Source organism: Colobus angolensis, unplaced genomic scaffold (genome assembly GCF_000951035.1).
Source record: "Colobus angolensis palliatus isolate OR3802 unplaced genomic scaffold, Cang.pa_1.0 Scaffold472, whole genome shotgun sequence".
Lineage (NCBI taxonomy): Eukaryota > Metazoa > Chordata > Mammalia > Primates > Cercopithecidae > Colobus > Colobus angolensis.
The window spans coordinates 776,265-796,676 of record NW_012118177.1 but is presented as its reverse complement, the minus strand read 5'-3'; the positions used below and the strand labels follow the sequence as shown (position 1 = coordinate 796,676).

The following is a 20,412-nucleotide window of genomic DNA, read 5'->3' as shown; positions in this document are numbered from 1 at the left end:
TTTCTTTCTTTCTTTCTTTCTTTCTTTCTTTCTTTCTTTCTTTCTTTCTTTCTTTCTTTCTTTCTTTCTTTTCTTTCTTTCTTTCTTTTTCTTTCTTTCTTTTTTCTTTCCTTCCTTCCTTCCTTCCTTCCTTCCTTCTTTCTCTCTCTCTCTCTCTCTGTCTCTCTCTTTCTTTCTTCTCTTTTTTTGTGCTGAGGCGGTTTTTTTCATTTGTTTGAAGTGTGTTTATAATTGTTTGTTGATGAATTTGTTTTACATGATTTCTTTAAAATCTTTGTGATTTTTAAGTTGAAACCTAGATATGGTCATACTGTGTTATGAGACTCTGGATCTGATTTAAACCTTTTGCTTTGGCTGACTTTATTTGACATTGTTCTGGCGGTAAAAATGCTGCCTGATGGGAGTAGGACTTCAGTTTCCATATGTGGTCTCAGTGGACACCAGAAATGAGGGTCTCCAAGTTACTGCTAGGTGGAGTGGGGATTCCTGCCCCCAATATGGTTTCTACTGACAAGGTGAGAATGGAGTTCATTAACTGCTGGCAGGGATGAAAAACTTGGCTTCGAATTTGGCCTTCTTTGACACCACCCTGGTGAGGGTGTTGGGATGCCATTTTATAGCCTCACAAGGGTGGGTGTCTAGGCTGTCCACTTGGTGTTTGCTGGCTTGAGTGCAGATAGGACCACAGATTTTTCTCTGGTGGTTGGTTATAGTTAGAGTGATTATTGTCTAAAAGTTTTCTGACTTGCTAGGCTTTCCTTCCTTGCCCTTTGTCCAAAAAAGCAGACCTTTTTGTTAGGACTTTTTGAAAAATTTATACCCATTGTCATTTCTGGGTTGCCAACCTGTTCATCTCCAAGCCTGGGAAATATGAGGCAAAAAGAAAACCTAGGGAACTCACCACCATATTGTTCCTTTGGTCTTGGAATCCCTAGCCAGTTTGCCTTCTTCTCTCTACCTTTCAGGATCTTCTTAGGTTTATTTATTTTTTATCTTATTTTACTTTTCTCTCTCTCTCTCTCTTTTTTTTTTTTTTTAAGAAATAGAGCCAGAGTCTCATTATGTTGCTCAGGCTGGTTTTGAACTCCTGAGATCAAGTGATCCTCCCACCGCAGCCTCCCAAAGTGCTAGGATTACAGGTGTGAGCCACCACTCCTGGGTTTCTTACGTCTATTTTATACATAATGTCCTGGGGTTTTAGTTATATTTAGGGGGAGGAAGAGGGAGAAGTACAGCTACTCCATCTGCCCTGAAATGGAAGTCCTTGAGATTTTAATTAATTAGAGACACGGTCTCACTCTGCTGCCCAGGCTGGAGTGCAGTGACACAATCACAGCTTACTACAGCCTCAAACTCCTGGGCTCAGGTGATTGTCTTGTCTCAGCCTCCCGAGTAGCTAGGACTGCAGGCACATGCGGCCATGCCTGGCTAATATTTTTCTCTTTAGAGACAGGGTCTTGCTATGTTGCCCAGCCTGGTCTTGAACTCCTGGCCTCAAATGATCCTCCCTCCTTGGCCTCCCAATGCACTGGGATTACAGGCATGAGCCACCACACCTAGCCTAAGATTTTAGTTATTATGTTGTCAAAACTTTCATTTTTTAGGGGTTCTCTCAAAGCATATTCATATAGGCCTTTCCATCTCGATATTCTTATTTTTTTGGTTATTTTGTGTTTTATATTTTTAAGAATCTTAAATTTTTTCCCCATAAGTGATTAGTGAATTGAACCCTTGTATTTTGTTAAATAGACATCCTTTCTCTATTAATTGAAATTGCTACCTTCCTGATACACCAAATTATTGTTTGACTTGGCTTGACTCTGCTTCTAGACTTTCTATTCTGTTCTGTCGATCTCTTTTTCTTATTCGAGTATCGCCATTTTTGTTACTGTAGCATGCCCCCCTATCTTGTAGTGTAAGGACACTACCTCTATTCTCTTTTTAAAAAATTGCTATTTTCTTTTTTTTTTTATTTTTATTTTTATTTTTTTATTATACTTTAAGTTCTAGGGTACATGTGCATAACGTGCAGGTTTGTTACATATGTATACTTGTGCCATGTTTTCTATGTCCTACTATTTATTAAGATAGTTGGCATTTTCTTAAGTTCTTAAACATAAAGGAATTAAGGCTGATTTGGGGATCCTTATAGCACTAGATGGAGGAAATTGTGATATTGAACCCTTCTTCTAGTTTAGTAGTTCTCAGCTGGAGACAGTTGGCCCCACCATGGGTGAATTTTGACCAAATCTGGAGACATTTTTGGTTGTCAAGACTAGGGAGATGCTGCCGGCATGAGAGCCCAGGGATGCTGCTGAACATCCTACAGCGCACAGTTAAGTCCCCCACAGCAAAGACTTATTTGGTAATGTCGAACAACTCTGATCTTCTCCTATGATTAGAAAGCTAAGATTTTTGTCTTTTAAATCCTTTTCTAAGATTCATTTAACTTGAAAGCAAATCATATTAAGTGGTATTTGCTCCCCTAGTTACTTTTAGGTATGTGATTTAAGGTCAGGCCCCTGAAATTATGCCAGTATCTGGGACGAATGATCAAGATTTTAAAATATGGGCATAAATCAAGTGTAAATTTAATTAGAGATAGTGAAGAGGTTTCAGTAATATGACCAGTTACAAAATAAATAATACAAAAATCAATAGCTTTCCCATGTTTAAGCAATAGCAGTTGGGAAATATAATGGAGAAAGGTCTAATTAACAATTTCAGCCAAAAGAATGAGATGCATAGGAGTAAACTTTTAAAAATGTGCATGACTTAAATGAAACAAACCACACAATTTTACTGATGAATGTAAAAGGGGATGTGAATAAATGAAAAGACCCACGGAATGCTCAGACCCTATAAGATAAGGATATCATTTATCTTTGAATTAATCTGTACATTTAATGCAATTCTTGTAAAACCATAATGGGAATCATTGGGGGAAGGAAAGGAAGGAAGGATTTGACAAGATTTCAGAGTTTATATGGGGGAATAAATGCGTGACACTAGCCACCTCTTTTTTTTTTTTTTTTAAGGAAAGTAATGAGAACTTGCAAGAAAACATGTGAAAATTATTATAAATTTATTCTTTTCCTGTAAATTTAAAATATTATGTAACATAAAAATAAAATAATTCTAGTGCTATGGAACAGAGATAGAAAGAAAAATCAGTGAAATATTTTAAAGTACTATACAGAAACAAACCTGTGCTTGTGAAGGTGACATTTCAAATTTGTGAGATAGAGAATACAGTAGTGAATAAATGAATTGCAGTAGCTGGCTAACCAGTTATTGGGGGTAAGGTAGAAAGTAAAACCATAGCCAGGCACATGGCTCATGCCTGTAATCCCAGCACTTTGGGAGGGCGTGGTGGGTGGATGACTTGAGGTCAGGAGTTCAAGACCAGCCTGGCCAACATGGTGAAACCCCGTCACTACAAAAAATACAAAATTAGCCAGGCATGCCTGTAGTCCCAGCTACTAGGGAGGCTGAGGCAGGAGAATCACTTGAACCCTGGAGGCAGAGGTTGCAGTGAGCCGAGATCGTGCCACTGCACCACTCCAGCTGGGTGACAAAGTGAGACTCTGCCTCAAAAAAAAAAAAAAAAAAAGCGAAACCATAAATTTTTTTTAAAGCATAGGTGAATATGAAAATATGTAAATAATATTTCTGGAGTTGAGGAGATAAGCATTTCTATAGGAGTTTAAAATAATATAGTCAAATGATTCAAAAATAAAACTATAAATAGCACAAATAGGTATATTATTTCCCATCTACATCTTTATTACCCCTGCCCCTTTCCCATACTCAGTTAACCACTGTAATTGTATATGTCTTTCCAGAGCTTCTTCATGAGTTTGTTGAGAAATAAAAATACGTATTCTTAGTCCTCTGCCTTTTTTGATATAAATGGTATACTCTATACACTATTCTGTACCTTGCTTTTTAAACTTAAAAACTTTATACACTTATTTTACACATTTGGAATGTCTTCACATTAGTCAGTACATAGAGAGCTTCCTCAGTATGTTTTTCCTGAGTACTTTATTATTATTATTATTATTATACTTTAAGTTCTAGGGTACATGTGCATAACGTGCAGGTTTGTTATATATGTGTACTTGTGCCATGTTGGTGTGCTGCACCCATTAACTCGTCAGCACCCATCAACTCGTCAATAGGATCATAGTAGTCCATGCTCTGAATGTGCTATAATTTATATATCCAGTCCCTTGCTGATGGCCATTTGGGTTGTTTACATAATCCTTTACTAATACAAACAGTGATGCAATTGGTATCATTTTACGTGTCATTTTACGGGTATGCAAGTATATTTTTGGGGCTAAATTTCCAGAAAAAGTATTGCTGGTTCAAAAGATAGATGCATTTGTAATTTTTAAAACATTGACCACTTGTTTCCCATAGTTGTACCAATTTATCCCCCCATTTGGAACCTGTGAGACTGCCTGCTTCTTTATAGTGTCCTTAACAGAGTGTGTTTAGGTTTTGACTTATTGTCATTTGTTAAATCAAATTATTCTCAATGTAGTTATAATTTGCAATTTTCTCTTAAAAATGAGGTTGAGCACCTTTTCATATGTTTAAGAGAAAAGTCTTTTTAAACATGATATGAAGACACAGACTATTATATGGAGACATATACCAGAAAAAAAATGTTGGAAAGATTTGACTACATAAAAATAAAATAAAAACTGAATGACAAACTGGGGTAGAGGAATTATTGCAACATATGACAAAATAAATAGCCTTGATATACACTTTTATTAAAAATCAGTAATAGCATTGGTAGGAATGTAAATTGTCTCAATTTCTATGGAAAGCAATATGGAGATTTCTCAGATAATTAAAAATAGAACCACCTTTTGATTTAGCAATTCCACTGCTGGATATCTACACAAAGGAAAAGAAACCAGTATATAAAAAAGACATCTGCACTTATATGTTTATTGCAGCACTGTTCACAATGGCAACGTCATGAAATCAACCTAAATGTCCATAAGTGGTTCACTGGACTATGCAGCCATAAAAAGAATGAAATCATATCCTTTATGATATCATGGATGGAGCCAGAGGCCTAACTAAGTGAAGTAACTCAGAAAAAGACAATCAAATATCACATGTTCTCATGTATAAGTGGGAGCTAAGCAGTAGGTACACATGGACGTTAAGATGAAAATAATAAACACTAGGGACTCCAAAGGGAGAGAGTTGGGGGTGGGGGTAAAGGTTGAAAAATTACTTAGTGGGTACTGTGTTCACTATTTGGCTGATGGGTACACTAGAAGCCCAACCCCCACTATTATGCACTATTATGCAATATATCTATGTAATTTTAAAATAAAATTTGAAAATATCAGTAATAAGACAGTATTCTTTGGTGTGAAAATGGGCAGGTGACATGAATAGGCAATTTCAAATGAAAAAAATTGAAGTACCAATGAAACCCATATTAAAAATTCAACCTCTCAGATAGGTAATGAATTGTAAATATGAATGCCTTTGCTATACAATTGGTTATTTCTTTCTTCCCTTTTTTTTTTTTTTTTCTTTTTAAGATGGAGTCTTGCTTTGTCACCAGGCTGGAGTGCAGTAGTGGCGCAATCTCGGCTCAGTGCAATCTCCACCTCCTGGGTTCAAGCGATTCTCCTGCCTCGGCCTCCTGAGTAGCTGGGACTACAGGCGTGCACCACTACACCCCACTAATTTATTTTTTATTTTTAGTAGAGACGGGGTTTCACCATGTTGGCCAGGATGGTCTTTATCTCTTGACCTCTATCCTCCCGACTTGGCCTCCCAAAGTACAATTGGTTATTTCTTTAAAAGTATACATATGGTTCTTCTCCTAAATGAAACATAGGGATATTGCGCTGTATAAATTTTAAGTAGTTTTTGTATGTGGTAAAGTTTCCAATTCCTTCCCCATATCTCCTTTCTGTCTCTTTCACCCCCAGAGGACCTAGATGTTTTGGATAGCAGAACCTTACATCATTTGTCACCATGACAGTTGAATGCAGGCAATAATAGATGCAAGTACAGTTACTTATTAAGCACCTTTTCTTTTTAAAGGTAAAATAGAATATCTGTAATTGTGTGTTAGAGTCTAGAAAAAGTTGGTTCAATTCAACAGAAACACTTATTGAACAATTACTATTATGTGCCATGTGCATTGATCTGTAGTGGGGATGAAAAGATATGAACTTTGCTTTCAAGTAACTCATTAATCTTATTTGTGTCATTATGCATTAATTTATTCTTATAGTTTTCTTTTTAAAGAGGCAGGTAATCTGTTTTCTGAAAATTTATTCCAGACCTTCATTTATTCTTTACATACTGTACAGTTCACCCATTTAAAATGTACAGTTCAGTGATTCACAGAGCTATGCAGCCACCATTACAATAGGCCATATTAGAATATTTTCATCATCCCCAAAATAAACTCTCTACCCATTAGCAGTCATTGCCCATTCCTCCTTTTCCCCAGTCCTTGGCAACCACTAATCTACATTTTGTCTCTGTAATGGAATCATGTATTTTTAATAAATGGAATAATATATTATTTGGTCTTTTGTGACTAGCTTCTTTCACTTCGCATGCTTTCAAAACGCATTCATGTGGTAGCATGTATAACTTACTTTTTCTTTTACGGCAAGTACAATTCTATTGCGTGGATACACTGTGTTTTATTCATCTATTCATCAGTTAATAGGCATTTGGGTTTCTACCTCTTGTCTGTTTTGAATAATACTGCCATGAATATTCACATATATGTTTTTGTGTGAATATATGTTTCATCTCTTTTTGGCATGTATATATATATCCCTAAGAGTAGAATTGCTGGGTCATACGGTAACACTATGTTAGCCCTTTGAGGAAATGTCAGACAGTTTTCCAAAGAGGTACAGCATTTTACATTTCCAACAGCAGTGTTAAAAAATTCCAATTTCTCCACGTCCTCATCAACACTTGATCTATCTTTTTGATTATAGCCATCCTAATGGGTATAATGCAGTATCTCATTGTGGCTTTGATTTGCAATTCCCTAATGACTAAAGATAGTGAGCATGTTTTCATGTGCTTTCTTGGCCATTTGCATCAGCAATTTTGTGTCTTTCTGACCATTCTCTTGTAGTCCCATCTACCTCTGACCACATCCTGGAAAGGTTCTCTACTTTAAAGGATTGGGGTCATTAAATTTTCTCACTTGGATAATTCAGGATATCTCAAGGTATTTAACCTTAATCCCATCTGTAAAGTCCCTTTTATCAAGTAAGGCAATATGTTCATAGGTTCTGGGTATTAGGCCATCTTTGGGGACCAGTTTTCTGTCTATCATACCATATTAGCAATAGTAAGTCTTTTGATCCGTAAACATGTCTTTTTATTTATTTAGAACATCTTTAATTTCTTCAAATGATGTTTCATATTTTTGTGTACATTATGTAATTTTAAAATTGTCCTTGAGTATTTCTTTGTGAGCAATCATAAATGGAATTATATTCTTACTGTCTTTCATTTTGTATTGTTCATTGTTATAATATAGAAATGTAATTTATTTTTGTATATTAATCTTGTATCCTGCAACCTTACAGAACTTGTTTATTGTTCTAGTAGATTTTTTATTTCTTAGAATTTTCTGTGTTCATGATCATGTCATCTATGAATAGAGATAGTTTTACTTCTTTCTTTTCAATCCACATGCGTTTTATTTCTTTTTCCTGCCTATTGTCCTGGCTAGAATTTTCAATGTATTGTTGAATCGAAGTGGTTAGAGCAGACATCCTTGTTTTGTTTCTGATGGTAGTGGGAAAGTATTTAGTCTTTCTCCATTAAGTGTGATGTTACTATAGCTTATTCATTAGTGCCCTTTATCCTGTTTAGGAAGCTCCCTTCTCTTCCTAATTTGTTGAGTGTTTGTGCCATGAAAGGGTATTGGATTTTATCAAATGCTTTTACTGCTTCTATTGAGATGATAATGTATTTTTTTTAATAATAGCATAATTGAGGTATAATTCACATATCTTAAAATTCACCATTTTTAAGTATACAATTCAGTGGTTTTTAATATAGTCACATAGTGTACAACTATCACCACTATGTAATCTGAGAACATTTTCATCGCCCCCCCACAAAAAACCCTATACCCATTAGCAGTCACTCCCCATTACCTATTCCTCCCAGCCCCTGGGAATCATTAATATACTTTCTGTCTATGAATTTGCCTATTCTGGACATTTCATATAAATAGAATTTCACAATATGAAACTTTTTTTTGTTTGCTTTTTTGGTCTGGCTTCTTACATTTAGCATAATGTTTTCAAGATTCATTCATGTTGTAGTGTACATCAGTACTTCATTCTTCTGATTTCAGGACAGCCCTTTTCAGCTTTCTTTTCCCCTGGTTATCTCTGATAAACTAGCCGACTTATACCCTAAATTGTTATTCTCATAAAGTTCCCTGCCTCCTCTTAATTGTTTACCTCCCAAATCTCCATTTTTTAGAGTAAGGTTTTGGACTTGAATGTCCTCATACTCTGTTTCAATAAAGTCAGTTCTTTTGGGGATGGCTTGGGAGCCCTCTGTTCTTATGAATGGCCTTTATCCCTGGGCAGAATCGTTCAGCCAGTGCTTTGGGTACTGGGCAGTGACAGTAGCCACTGGTCTTCTTGCTTACCTCTTCAGGTGTGGACCTTAACCCTGCAAGTGAACTGGGCTGGGATAATCAGGGTGAGGGTGATTGGGGCCTCAGTATTCTCAGCCTTCTCTGCTTGGGGTTGAGTCGCCACCCTGTGAGTAAAGGAAGGGAGCCCTTGAACTCTTGGCTATACTCAACAGGAATTTCGCCCCTTCAACTCTGTGTTGGAAGTGATAAGAAATGCTGGCTACTTGTCTCTCCCATTGGGATACTCTATTCCTTGATTGGGAGCTGGGGTCAGAGGGAGTCCAGTTTTGGCTACCCCTCCCTGGGGAGTAGCTTCTGTCAAGGTAGACAAGGGGATGGTGAAAGGAAAGGAGTGCCTTGTGGCTCATATGCCATAGACTGTCACTGTTAGATTACTGAGTTTTAGCAGATTTTCTTGAATAAATGTTTCTTCATTTGCTATGGGCTCTTAGAACAATTTCTAGCCATTTCCAATTTAAAGAAAAAAAAAACAACTTTTTGCTGGAACTTTTTGCTGGTTATGGATTTACTTGGAACAGGTTCATGGGACTTTTTATGCTGCAGTTCTGGAAGTGGATCCCCCCTCTTAGGACTTCTTTTTCAGTAAAGTAGAATTTCTTTGTTATGATGGTGCTAGAAGACTGACTATACTAAAGTAGTACCAATGAACTGTTTTTTTAATCAAGCTTTTACTCTGTCTTATTGATTAGGTTTCAGGATACCTGCTTTTCCTTGCTTTGTTTTTATTTCTCCATATTGATGAACCTTGTTATAATGGTGTTTTACTTTTAAAAATTATTTTTAGTGACATATTTTTCCTTTTGTTATTTGATTTTTAGGTTTGGCTCCAGCAGCTGCTGTTGCCACCACCACTAGTAGCACCATGCAGTTTACCTCAGTATCAAATGCTTTGACCTCCACGGCTGCTATTGGGCTCTCATGTAAGTTACTAATTCCAAAGAAAATACTGTAATTTCTCATGAGGCCACCTTACTCAATTTGCCAGTATATGCTACAGATCTCCTGTGTCTCAGAAATTATCATTATTCTTGAACCCATTTATAATTGCTGATATCAATAGTAGCTTTGCTTAAGAACCTAATTCTCATGGCTTTAGCTGTGAATTTTTTTACGTTAACATGGTTATTATAGCTTAAAATGCTAACTTTAAGCATATAATTCATTAATATTGTGATGCTTTGAAACAACTTCTTGAAGCTATTAACAGTAGGGAGAGTGGGAGTGTTGCCAAGTATTTCTGAAGGGGAGAAGTCCTTATCCATGTGACTAAGATAAAATGGGAAATAAATGTTGGAGCCTTCCTATAGTGTGTTTTTCGATACCGACCTGGTTTGTGGTCCTTACATTTTACCTATCAGAAGTGGAACATGACAAAGGGCCAGCTGTAGTTTTGGGGTTCTAATTGATATTGTGTGATGTCTTGTAACCTCTCCCCTTGAAGAGGACCATCTCTCTGGATGCTTTGAGCTGAGATGTGAGACATTATCTCGTAACCTCAATTTCTTTGTTACACATTTTCCATTAGTATAGTAATAGCAAATGTTGGAAATACTGAATTCAGGCCAGGCTCAGTGGCTCATGCCTGTAATCCCAGCATTTTGGGAGGCCATGGCAGGTGGATTGCTTGAGCCCAGGCGTTTGAGACCAGCCTGGGCAACATGGCGAAACCCTGTCTCTACAAAAAATACAAAAATTTGCCGGACATAGTGGTGTGTGCCTGTAGTCCCAGCTACTGGGGAGGCTGAGGTGGGAGGACTGCTTGAGCCCAGGAGGTCAAGACTGCAGTGAGCCAAGATTGCACCACTGCACTCCAGCCTGGGTGGCATAGTAAGACCCTGTCAAACAAAAAAAAGGAAGGAAAGGAAGAAAGAAAGAGAGGGAGGGAGGGAGAGAGAGAGAAAGAAAGAGAAAGAAAAAGAAAGAAAGAAAGAAAAAGAAAGAAAGAAAGAAGAAAGAAAGAAAGAAAGAAAGAAAGAAAGAAAGAAAGAAAGAAAGAAAGAAAGAAAGAAAGAAAGAACGAAAGAAAGTAAGTTAGTTGTAGGCCTTAGGCAATTTTTTCTTACAGGTCTCTATGAACTGACTTCTTTCAAAGTTTCTTCTTCACAATATCATAATGTTCATCATTAAATTTTGTTGTAATCCTAGCTGTAATAGCCCCCCTCCCCAGCTCTATGACAGTAAGATTGTCTCCATTCCTGGGAATAAAACTAGCCAGAAAATGTTTGATGCTTAATTGAGCATGAATAATGCTCAATTAACCATCACCATCCTCTTGTGCTATTGGCATAGTTAGGCATTAGTTAAGATTGGTTACCACATGACTTATATTTTCTACCACTTAGACTTCAATTTTGAGACATGACTATGACTCTAGAACCATTTTGATATATGTAAGCAGTATCCTTCTCAACTATGATGATTTCATGAATATGACCATGTCCAAGGTTTGGAGTTAAAATTATTGAATTAATTCCATGTTCAGTCAAAACTTGCTCTCTGACCTTTGACAGGTTCCCCCACTTATCTCCCTCTGATGTCCTTGTCTACAAAATGAAAATATATTGGGACCACAATATCTTTTAATTAACTTTAATGAATTATAAATTATACATCATAAAATTAACTTACTTTAAGTATGCAATACAGAAATTTTAGTAAGTGTATCGAATTGTGTAACCATCACTGTATTTAGTTTTAGAGCATTTACATCATTCCAATAAGATCCCTCAGCCACAGGCAACCACTAATCTGTTTTCTATCTCCATAGATTTGCCTTTTCTGGACATTTCATATAAATGGATTGACCATGGTATTTTGAAGTTTAACCAAAATTTTCTAAAGGACTCTTCAGATGAAAAAGACTATATAAATTTCTCACTGTTTTTGATTTAAAGGGTAATAGTTAATATTATGTTGTTCTCTGCTGTTGGTGCTCCAACAACTTCAGCTAGAACATTTAATATTATAACCTTGGGATTTGCATTAAAATTCCCTGGAGCAGGTGGAGCAGCTCCTACTGTAGTTAATAAAATTTTGGAAGTATCAGGATGTCTTGGGGCTCTCACTGGAAAAGTGCTTTATAACAAGCAGTAAGTAAGTTCTATGGCTTTTACGGCTAAGTGGTTTTGACCATCTCATCAGAGTATCCAAAAGGTACACTAATATGTTTATGTAGATGATTGCCAAAGAGTAGAATGAGACAGTTGATATCAATGATGTTACTTCTTTGAGATGACTACAGTCAAAACAGCTGCCAAATTCTTGCCAACCATCAAACTTAAGAATTTTTGTTGTTGATCACAGTATTTAGCTGGTTGAGATTGATAAAGTTTTCTTTTTTCTCTAAAAGTTAATTTAAGTTTTGACCTCTATTAAAGTTGACCCTCTTCTAAAGTTGATTACAGGAGTTTCTCTAGACCTATACTAAATTTGTTTCTGCCACTTAGGAGCTAGTTAGGTTGTAGGTTGAAGAAGACTTGGTTATCCATTGCCCCATAGCTATTGTGAGCTGGGTGGTAAGGGGTCATCTACCTAAACCTGTCTTTTAAGTTAGACTCCATTTTGGAGCAGTCTTATTTGTTTTTACTTTAAAAAGTTTACTTAGGGATGAAATGACTCTTTTTTAATCTGGCTTAAACTAAAAGTCAATCCCTTTTAAGCTTAAAATAATTATTCCTAAACAGACACGTATATCATCCCTCTCTTTTTTTTTTAAGATACAGTCTCACTTTGTCACCCAGGTTAGAGTGCAGTGGCGTGATTATAGCTGACTGCAGCCTAATCTCCTGGATTTATGTGATCCTCCCACCTCAGCCTTCTGAGTACCTGGGACTGCAGGCATGAACCACCATGACCAACTAATTTTTTTTTTTTTAGTAGAGATGAGGTCTCACTACATTGTCCAGGCTGGTCTCAAACTCCTGGATTCAAGTGATCCTCCCACCTCAGCCTCCTGAGTATCTGGAACTACAGGTGTGCACCACCATGCCTGGCTGATTTTTTTTTTTTTTTAGAAATGGGGTCTCACTACATTGTCCAGGCTGGTCTCAAACTTCTGGGCTCAAGCTATCCTCCCACCTTGGCCTCCCAAAGTGCTGAACTTGTAGGCATGAGGCACCACACCTGGCCTCATCTCTTTATTTATTCTTTTACATGACCTTATGAGTTTCTACTGTTTAGTGGGCTAACTGGCCAATGTATGAGACTTGTGAAGGGTGTGTCATAAGAACGTTGCAAGTTACCATATTCGCAAAAAATGTAACACATTATTTCCCCATAAAACAATGACAAAATAAAACCTGGTTCTTTTAGTTATGGGTTGAATCACTGAAATATGAATGGACAGCCTCTTTGATGATGCTGTCACATCCAGCCCTTATCTATATAAGTCTCAAATTCCTTCCTACAAATACTACTTTTGCCACTAGCCCATCCCTTAGCACCATGATATGATTTGGCTGTGTCCTCACACAAATCTCATCTTGAATTGTAGCTCCCGTAATTCCCATGTTTTGTGGGAGGGACCTGGTGAGAGGTAACTGAATCATGGGGACGGGTCTTTCTCATGCTGTTCTTGTGATAGTGAATAAATCTCACAAGATATGATGGTTTTATAAAAGGGAGTTCCCTTACACAAGCTCTCTTGCCTGCCACCATGTAAGATGTGACTTCGCTCCTCATTCACCTTCTGTCATGATTGTGAGGCCTCCTCAGCCATGTGGAACTGTGAGTCAATTAAACCTCTTTCCTTTATAAACTATCCAGTCTCGGGTATGTCTTTATTAGCAGCGTGAGAACAGACTAATACACATCATTTCACCCACCAGGACCTAACGCACTTACCCTTCTCCCCATTAGGTATGTCTCAACCTGACAGCCCCAATTTGGGGTGTTCTTTTTCCCTACTTACCTTTCTTTCTCTTCAAGTGTATTTACTTATTCAGATTCTTCATCTCACTAACCAGTCTTGCAGAGCAGCTTTCAAGTGTTTGTATCTGCAGATTTACAGCCACTTGGGATTACTCTCTGCCCTAGGTATAATCACCAAATTTTAAGAGAAGTTTGCTTTTTATAGTCTGGGAAGGTGATGGTGTCCATTTCCAGCATGGAATAAGATGTATAGTTGTTGATCAGGGACAGGATAGGAAAACTGGATAGTAGAATATTTTAAAGACTATTTTCACTATTTTATGCAATGATTTTTAAGACTATCAGAATGAAATTTATTTAAATGTGAGTTCAAATTTGGTATGTAGTTTTTTGTATTATTTTTAGAACCATACTTCTGCTTTACTACACAGATAATGTAGTATTGACTGTATTAACCAGTTAAGACCAAAGTTGTAATATGCAAAATCAAACTGTGATACAACTTCCAAACCCATTCCTTTACTAGGTATTAATTGAAATATTATTTGACTATGCCAGAGTTAATTTATGCCTTTAAAAATAGCATGAAAGATAACAAAAATAAAACTGTATAAAAAGTTAAAATAGGCCGGGTGTGGTGGCTCACACCTGTAATCCCAGCACTTTGAGAGGCTGAGGCGGGCGGATCACGAGGTCAGGAGATCAAAACCATGCTGGCTAACACAGTGAAACCCCATCTCTACTAAAAATAAGAAAAAATTAGCCGGGTGTGGTGGCACGTGTCTGTAGTCCCAGCTACTCGGGAGGCTGAGGCAGGAGAATTGCTTGAACCTGGGTGGTGGAGGTTGCAGTGAGCCAAGATCGTGCCACTGCACTCCAGCCTGGGTGACAGAGCGAGACTCCATGACAAAAACAAACAAAAAAAAGAAGTTAAAATAATTATACCATTTTAAAATGACTCAGGATTCCTTTATGTTTGTGCTGCTTATAGGTAAAAACAATACATATATGCATATATACATATCACTCCCTCTAGAGAGAGCAGTTTATCTTTCTAGACTTTTTTCTAAGCATATACAGACATATTTTAAATTTGTTTTATAAAAATGATACCATACTCTGTGTGTGTGTGTGTGTGTATACACATTCTTAAAATTTGCTGTTTCCTCTTAAGTATACATCTTTTTTTTTCTTTTCTTTTTTTTTTTTTTTTTGAGACAGAATCTCACTCTGTCGCTCACTTAGCCTCCTGAGTAGCTGGGATTACAGGTGTGCACCACATCTGGCTGATTTTTGTATTTTTAGTAGAGATGGGGTTTCACCATGTTGGCCAGGCTCGTCTCAAACTCCTGACCTCCAGTGATATACCTGCTTCGGCCTCCCAAAGTGCTGGGATTACAGGTGTGAGCCACCCTGCCTAGCCAATTATACATCTTTGAATACCTATCCATGTTAGGAAATACAGATTACTTTATTAGAAAACCATCTTTGGGTGAAGATATTCTCCTTTACAAGAAGGGCTCATTTTTTTTTTTTATTATACTTTAAGTTCTAGGGTACATGTGCATAACGTGCAGGTTTGTTACATATGTATACTTGTGCCATGTTGGTGTGCTGCACCCATCAACTCGTCAGCACCCATCAATTCATCATTTATATCAGGTATAACTCCCCAATGCAATCCCTCCCCTCTCCCCCCTCCCCATGATAGGCCCCAGTGTGTGATGTTCCCCTTCCCGAGTCCAAGTGAACTCATTGTTCAGTTCCCACCTATGAGTGAGAACATGCGGTGTTTGGTTTTCTCTTCTTGTGATAGTTTGCTAAGAATGATGGTTTCCAGCTGCATCCAGAAGGGCTCATTTAAAAAAAAAAAAAAAATTATTTCTGTCTTGAATGCAGTAGTTACTCAGTGTTTGGGTGAATTAATCAATAAAGGAAGTCTATTGGCATTATCATTAATTTTTAGCATTTCTGAGGAAGGTTTTCCTTTCAGATAAGATTTTTGTTCTCAGATGAATAAAATGATGACTTATGGTTGTAAAGAATATCACGCAAGATCCAATCTGTAATCTCTCCACTGTTCTAACCATAGTGACTCCTGGGCTTCTTTGTGATTGGGCATGGTCTTCCTCTGTGGTGCACATTTCACCCTCACAAGGGCTAACATAAAGAATGGGGAATTATCATGAGAACCTTTGTGGCCAAAAAGGAAATGGAGTCTCGTGGAATTCAAGTAAAGTCATTGCCATGACACTGTTACTTCAAGGAAATTGGAACTTAAGATTATTCTTAGGGCAGCTTTAGGGACCTGCCAAATCAAATATTGCGTAGGCATAATTAGGTTATTCTCCCTTTGTCTACTTTTTTCTTTTTTTAAATTTCTCATTGGTTTCCTTACCTCTTTCTCTGCCTTCCTGCTTTACCTTATCCTTAATTGTGACTTGCTCATGGTCCCTTACTTCTACTTCATCTCCTTCTTCTCTCAGTCCTATCAAGTCTCTCTGCCTATAGTTGGATTCCTTCTGTACTTTTGGAAATATTTCCCAGTATCTGCCTAGAGTCAGATTTTTTCCATATTGCTAAATTTTTGGAAATGAAATTCTGACTCATATTAATCCTGTTTCACTAGAGCTTTTTGTGCCAGACCCTCAGGTAGGCTGCTAGTAGTACATTGGATGGCTTCCCATCCTTCAGTTGGCCATCCTGCCCAGTCAACTGTGAACCAGGAACAAAAAGGACAGTTATCTGGAACAAAGAATCGGTATTTGAGCTTGTTCCCTCAGCAGGAATGTTCCCTCAGGCCAGCCTCCATCAGAGTAGTCAGTGCTTGTAGCAGGCACCATGGTTTATGCATTTATCTGGTGTGGCCATCAATCTGAAACTATTGCTAATTTGGAAAGCAAAGCTAACATAAAACAAACAATCATGTACATTATATTTTCATAACAGATTCCTTGTTACAGAAGCAACATTTACTAGTTGTAAGAACATTTGAAAATACAGAGACCAAAAAGAAGAAAATAAAACCTTCCCAGTTCCCTAGCAGCCACAATTTTCTATGCATTGTTCATTAAGTGCTCAGTGTGTAATAAGAACCAAAAGTGCTGCAGAAATTTAGAAAACCAAAGGAAACTGAGTAGGAGAGAAGTAGGTGATAAATATGGGGAACAAAGAATTTGAGTCAAGCCATGAAGGATACTTAGGATTTTATCTATAGAGAACAGGACATTCTAATAGGGGTGTAACAGAAAAAGACACATAAGAGAGAGTCTGGGCTGTAGATAAAGCTTTGAGAAGCTTTTGACTAGGGTTTGCAAAAATGCATGCCTAGTATTGACTGTGGTGTAAAGAAATAGGCACTCTTTCCTATTGATAGGGACATAAATTGGCAAAATCATTTAGATAGGGCAATTTGGCAAGTTATGTTAAAATTCAGAGCATGCTGACACTTTGATCTAGAAATTTTATTTCTAGGAATTAATTACACAGATACAGTCATGTAAGTATGCAAAGATATAGATGTACAGAGATCTTTTGTAAATTGCAATTATTCTTTTCTTGAAAGTTTCATAAAACTTACCAGCAGTGACATCTGGGACTGGAGTTTTCCTTATGAGAAGAATTTTGAAGATTGATTTGATTTCTTTCATGGTTATTGGGCTGGTTAGAAGTTTTATTTTTCTATGAATTTATCCAGAATTTTTAGTTTTCAGCTGGAAAGTTAATCCAGGTACCTGGCCTGCCATTTATTATTTCATATTACAACAGTGTGGAATTCAAATCTGCATCTTTGAATTCAAATTTGTATTTTTAAAAATGCCTCCATAATTTTAAATCTGAATGATAAAGGCTTAAATGAAACAATTTCTCATTTCTTACTAACATTATACACTTTATTTTCCAGTTACAACTTCAACGACTACCACTACCACTTTCACCACCAACACTACTACCACAATCACCAGTGGCTTTACTGTGAACCAAAACCAACTGTCACCAAGAGGGTTTGAAAACCTTGTACCTTATACTTCAACTGTTAGGTAAGCCTATTTATTTAAAAACTTGCATGTGTTTCATTTTATTTATCATGTACAAGACATTTGCTTGGATAACTTTAGAATAATATTTGGAAGTTAGCTAAATGATTGAGTTGAGGGAACAGTTAAGAGAAAGATTTCTGTAGCTTAGGAAGTTGAATAAGCAACAGCACACCTTTGCCTTCTGAATATCGTTTTAATAGAATCATTACTATTACTAATAATAGCTACCACTTATTGTGCAATTACTGTATGTTTGGCAAGATGACAATGCATTACAAGCATCATGTCATTTATCCTCACAGTAACCCTATTAGTTAGGCAGTATTTTCATTCCCATTTTGTAGGTGAGAAAACGAGAGCATACAGAGATTTTATAATCTGCTCATAGTTGCATACTTGTTAATGGTTGATCCAGGATTAAAATTCAGGCGGTCAAACTCTGGAGCCTGTATATGATGTTTCTCTCTAGTATTTGTTCATTTTTTAAGTTAAGCTTTTTATTTTGAGATAATTGTAGAGTCACATGTATATGTAAGAAATAATACACAACATTCTGTATGGTCTTTATATCATTTCCTCCAGTGATAACATCTTAACAGTACTATAGTATAATATCACAACCAAGATATTGATATTGCTACAGTCAAAATTCAGAACAGTTTTATCATTACAAGGATTCCTCCTGTTGCCCTTGTATAGCCACACCCACTCCCCTCCTTTCCTTGACCCTGAGCAACAATTAATGTTCTCTATTTCTATAATCTTGACATTTCAAGAGTGTTGTGTAGATAGAGTCATATATATATGACCTTTGGGAACTGGATTTTTTTATTCAGCATAATTCCTTGTGATCCACGCAAGTTGTCATGCGCATCAATAGTTCGTTCTTTTTTATTTCTGAGTAGTATTCCATGGTATTTTGGATGCACCATGGTTTGTTTAACCATTCACCTGTTGATGGACATACAGGTTGTTTCCAGTTTTTTTGATATTATGAAAAAAGCTGGTGTGAACATTGGTGTACATGTTTATTATGAATATAAGTATTTCTCTGGGATAAATGCCTAGGAGTGCAGTTGTCGGGTGGTATGGTGGTTACATGTTTTTTGTTTGTTTGTTTTGTTTTTTAAGAAACTGTCAAATTCTTTTCCAGAGTACTGTGCCATTTTACATGCCCACTAGCAATGTATGGGTGATCCAGATTGTCTGCATTCTTGCCAGAATTTGGTGTTGTCACTATTTTTTATTTTAGCCCTTCTGACAGATGTGAAGTGATATCTCATTATGGTTTTAATTTGCATTTCCCTGATGACTAATGATGTTGAACGTCTTTTCACATGTTTATTGCCATCAGTAGAGCCTCTTTGGTGAAATGTCTGTTCATATCTTTTGTCCATTTTCTACTTGGATTATTTGATTTTTTTACTGTTTGGTTTTGAGAGTTTGTTATGTACTCTACATGCCAATCTTTTGTCAGATATGTGGCTTATAAGTATATTCTTTAACTGTATACGTGTACATGTAACTTGGCTTTTCATCCTCTTAACAGGGTCCTTTTGTTTTATCAAAACCTTTAATTAATGAGTTACAATTTGTCACATTTTCTTTTAATGAATTGTGCTTTTAGTGTCAATTACAAGAAATCTTTTCTTAGCCCTAGATCCCAAAGATTTTCTTCTGTGTTTTTCTAAAAGTTTTATAGTTTCACATTTTACATTTAAGCTTGTGATCCATTTTGAGTCAATTTTTATATAAGATGTGAGGTTTAGGTCAAGATTAATTTTTTTTTTTTGTCTGTAGATGTCAAGTTTTTCCAACATCATTTATTGAAAGACTATCTTCCCCCCAAATTGCTTTTGCACCTTTGTCAAAAATCAATTTGTGTCAAATGCTTTTTCAGCCTCAGTTGATAGTCTTTTAAGATTCTGTTTCTTTATCTTGGTGAAGTGGTAGATTACACTGATTGATTTTCAGATGTTCAACCAGCCCTGCATATGTTGAATAAATCCCACTTGATCATGGTGTATAATTTTTTGATATATTTTTAAAAATTTGGTTCTCTGGTATTTTGTTTGAGGACTTTTGTATCTAAGTTCATGAGAGATATTAGTCTGTAGTTTTCTTCTTTTTTTATGTCTCTAGTTTTGATATCAGGGTAATATTGGCTCTATAAAATGATCTTAAAAGTATTCTGTTACCTGTTTTCTAAAAGAAATAATGTAAATAGGGGTATTTATTTACTTATTATTATTATTTTTTGAGACAAAGTCTCACTGTGATGCCCAGGCTAGAGTGCAGTGTCAAGATCTTAGCTCACTGCATCCTCCACCTCCCAGGTTTGAGTGATTCTCCTGCCTCAGCCGAGGCCTCCTGAGTAGCTGGGATTACAAGCTCCTGCCACCACGTCCAGCTAATCTTTGTATTTTTAGTAGAGACGGGTTTCACCATGTTGGCCAGGCTGGTCTCGAACTCCTGACCTCAAGTGATCTGCCCGCCTCAGCCTCCCAAAGTGCTGGGATTATAGGCGTGAACCACCATGCTCGACTAAAGGGGCTTTTAGGCTAAAGGGGCTTTTAAATTACAAATCAATTTCTTTAGTGATTCTAGAACTATTCAGGTTATCTAGTTAATCTTTGATGAATGTGTGGTTTTTAAAGAGTTGGCCCATTTTTTATGTTGTTAAATTTGTGAGTATAAAGTTGTTCATAGTATTCCATTATTGTCCTTTTAATGGTTGTAGGGGTATTCCTGTTTCATTTCTGATATTAGTAGTTTGTGTCTTTCTTTTATCAATTTTAT

General features: G+C 36.7%; 1 protein-coding gene across 1 annotated transcript in view; it reads left to right on the top strand.

Annotated features, from left to right (window-relative positions):
• The window catches only part of NUP62CL (nucleoporin 62kDa C-terminal like), an 82,533-nt gene that overhangs the window by 25,802 nt on the left and 36,319 nt on the right, over positions 1-20,412 (top strand). The window contains exons 3-4 of the mRNA XM_011958715.1: positions 9,523-9,624; positions 17,478-17,613. Of these exons, the coding sequence (XP_011814105.1) occupies positions 9,567-9,624; positions 17,478-17,613 (194 nt within the window). The 5' untranslated portion in view covers positions 9,523-9,566. The remainder of the gene's footprint in view (positions 1-9,522; positions 9,625-17,477; positions 17,614-20,412) is intronic.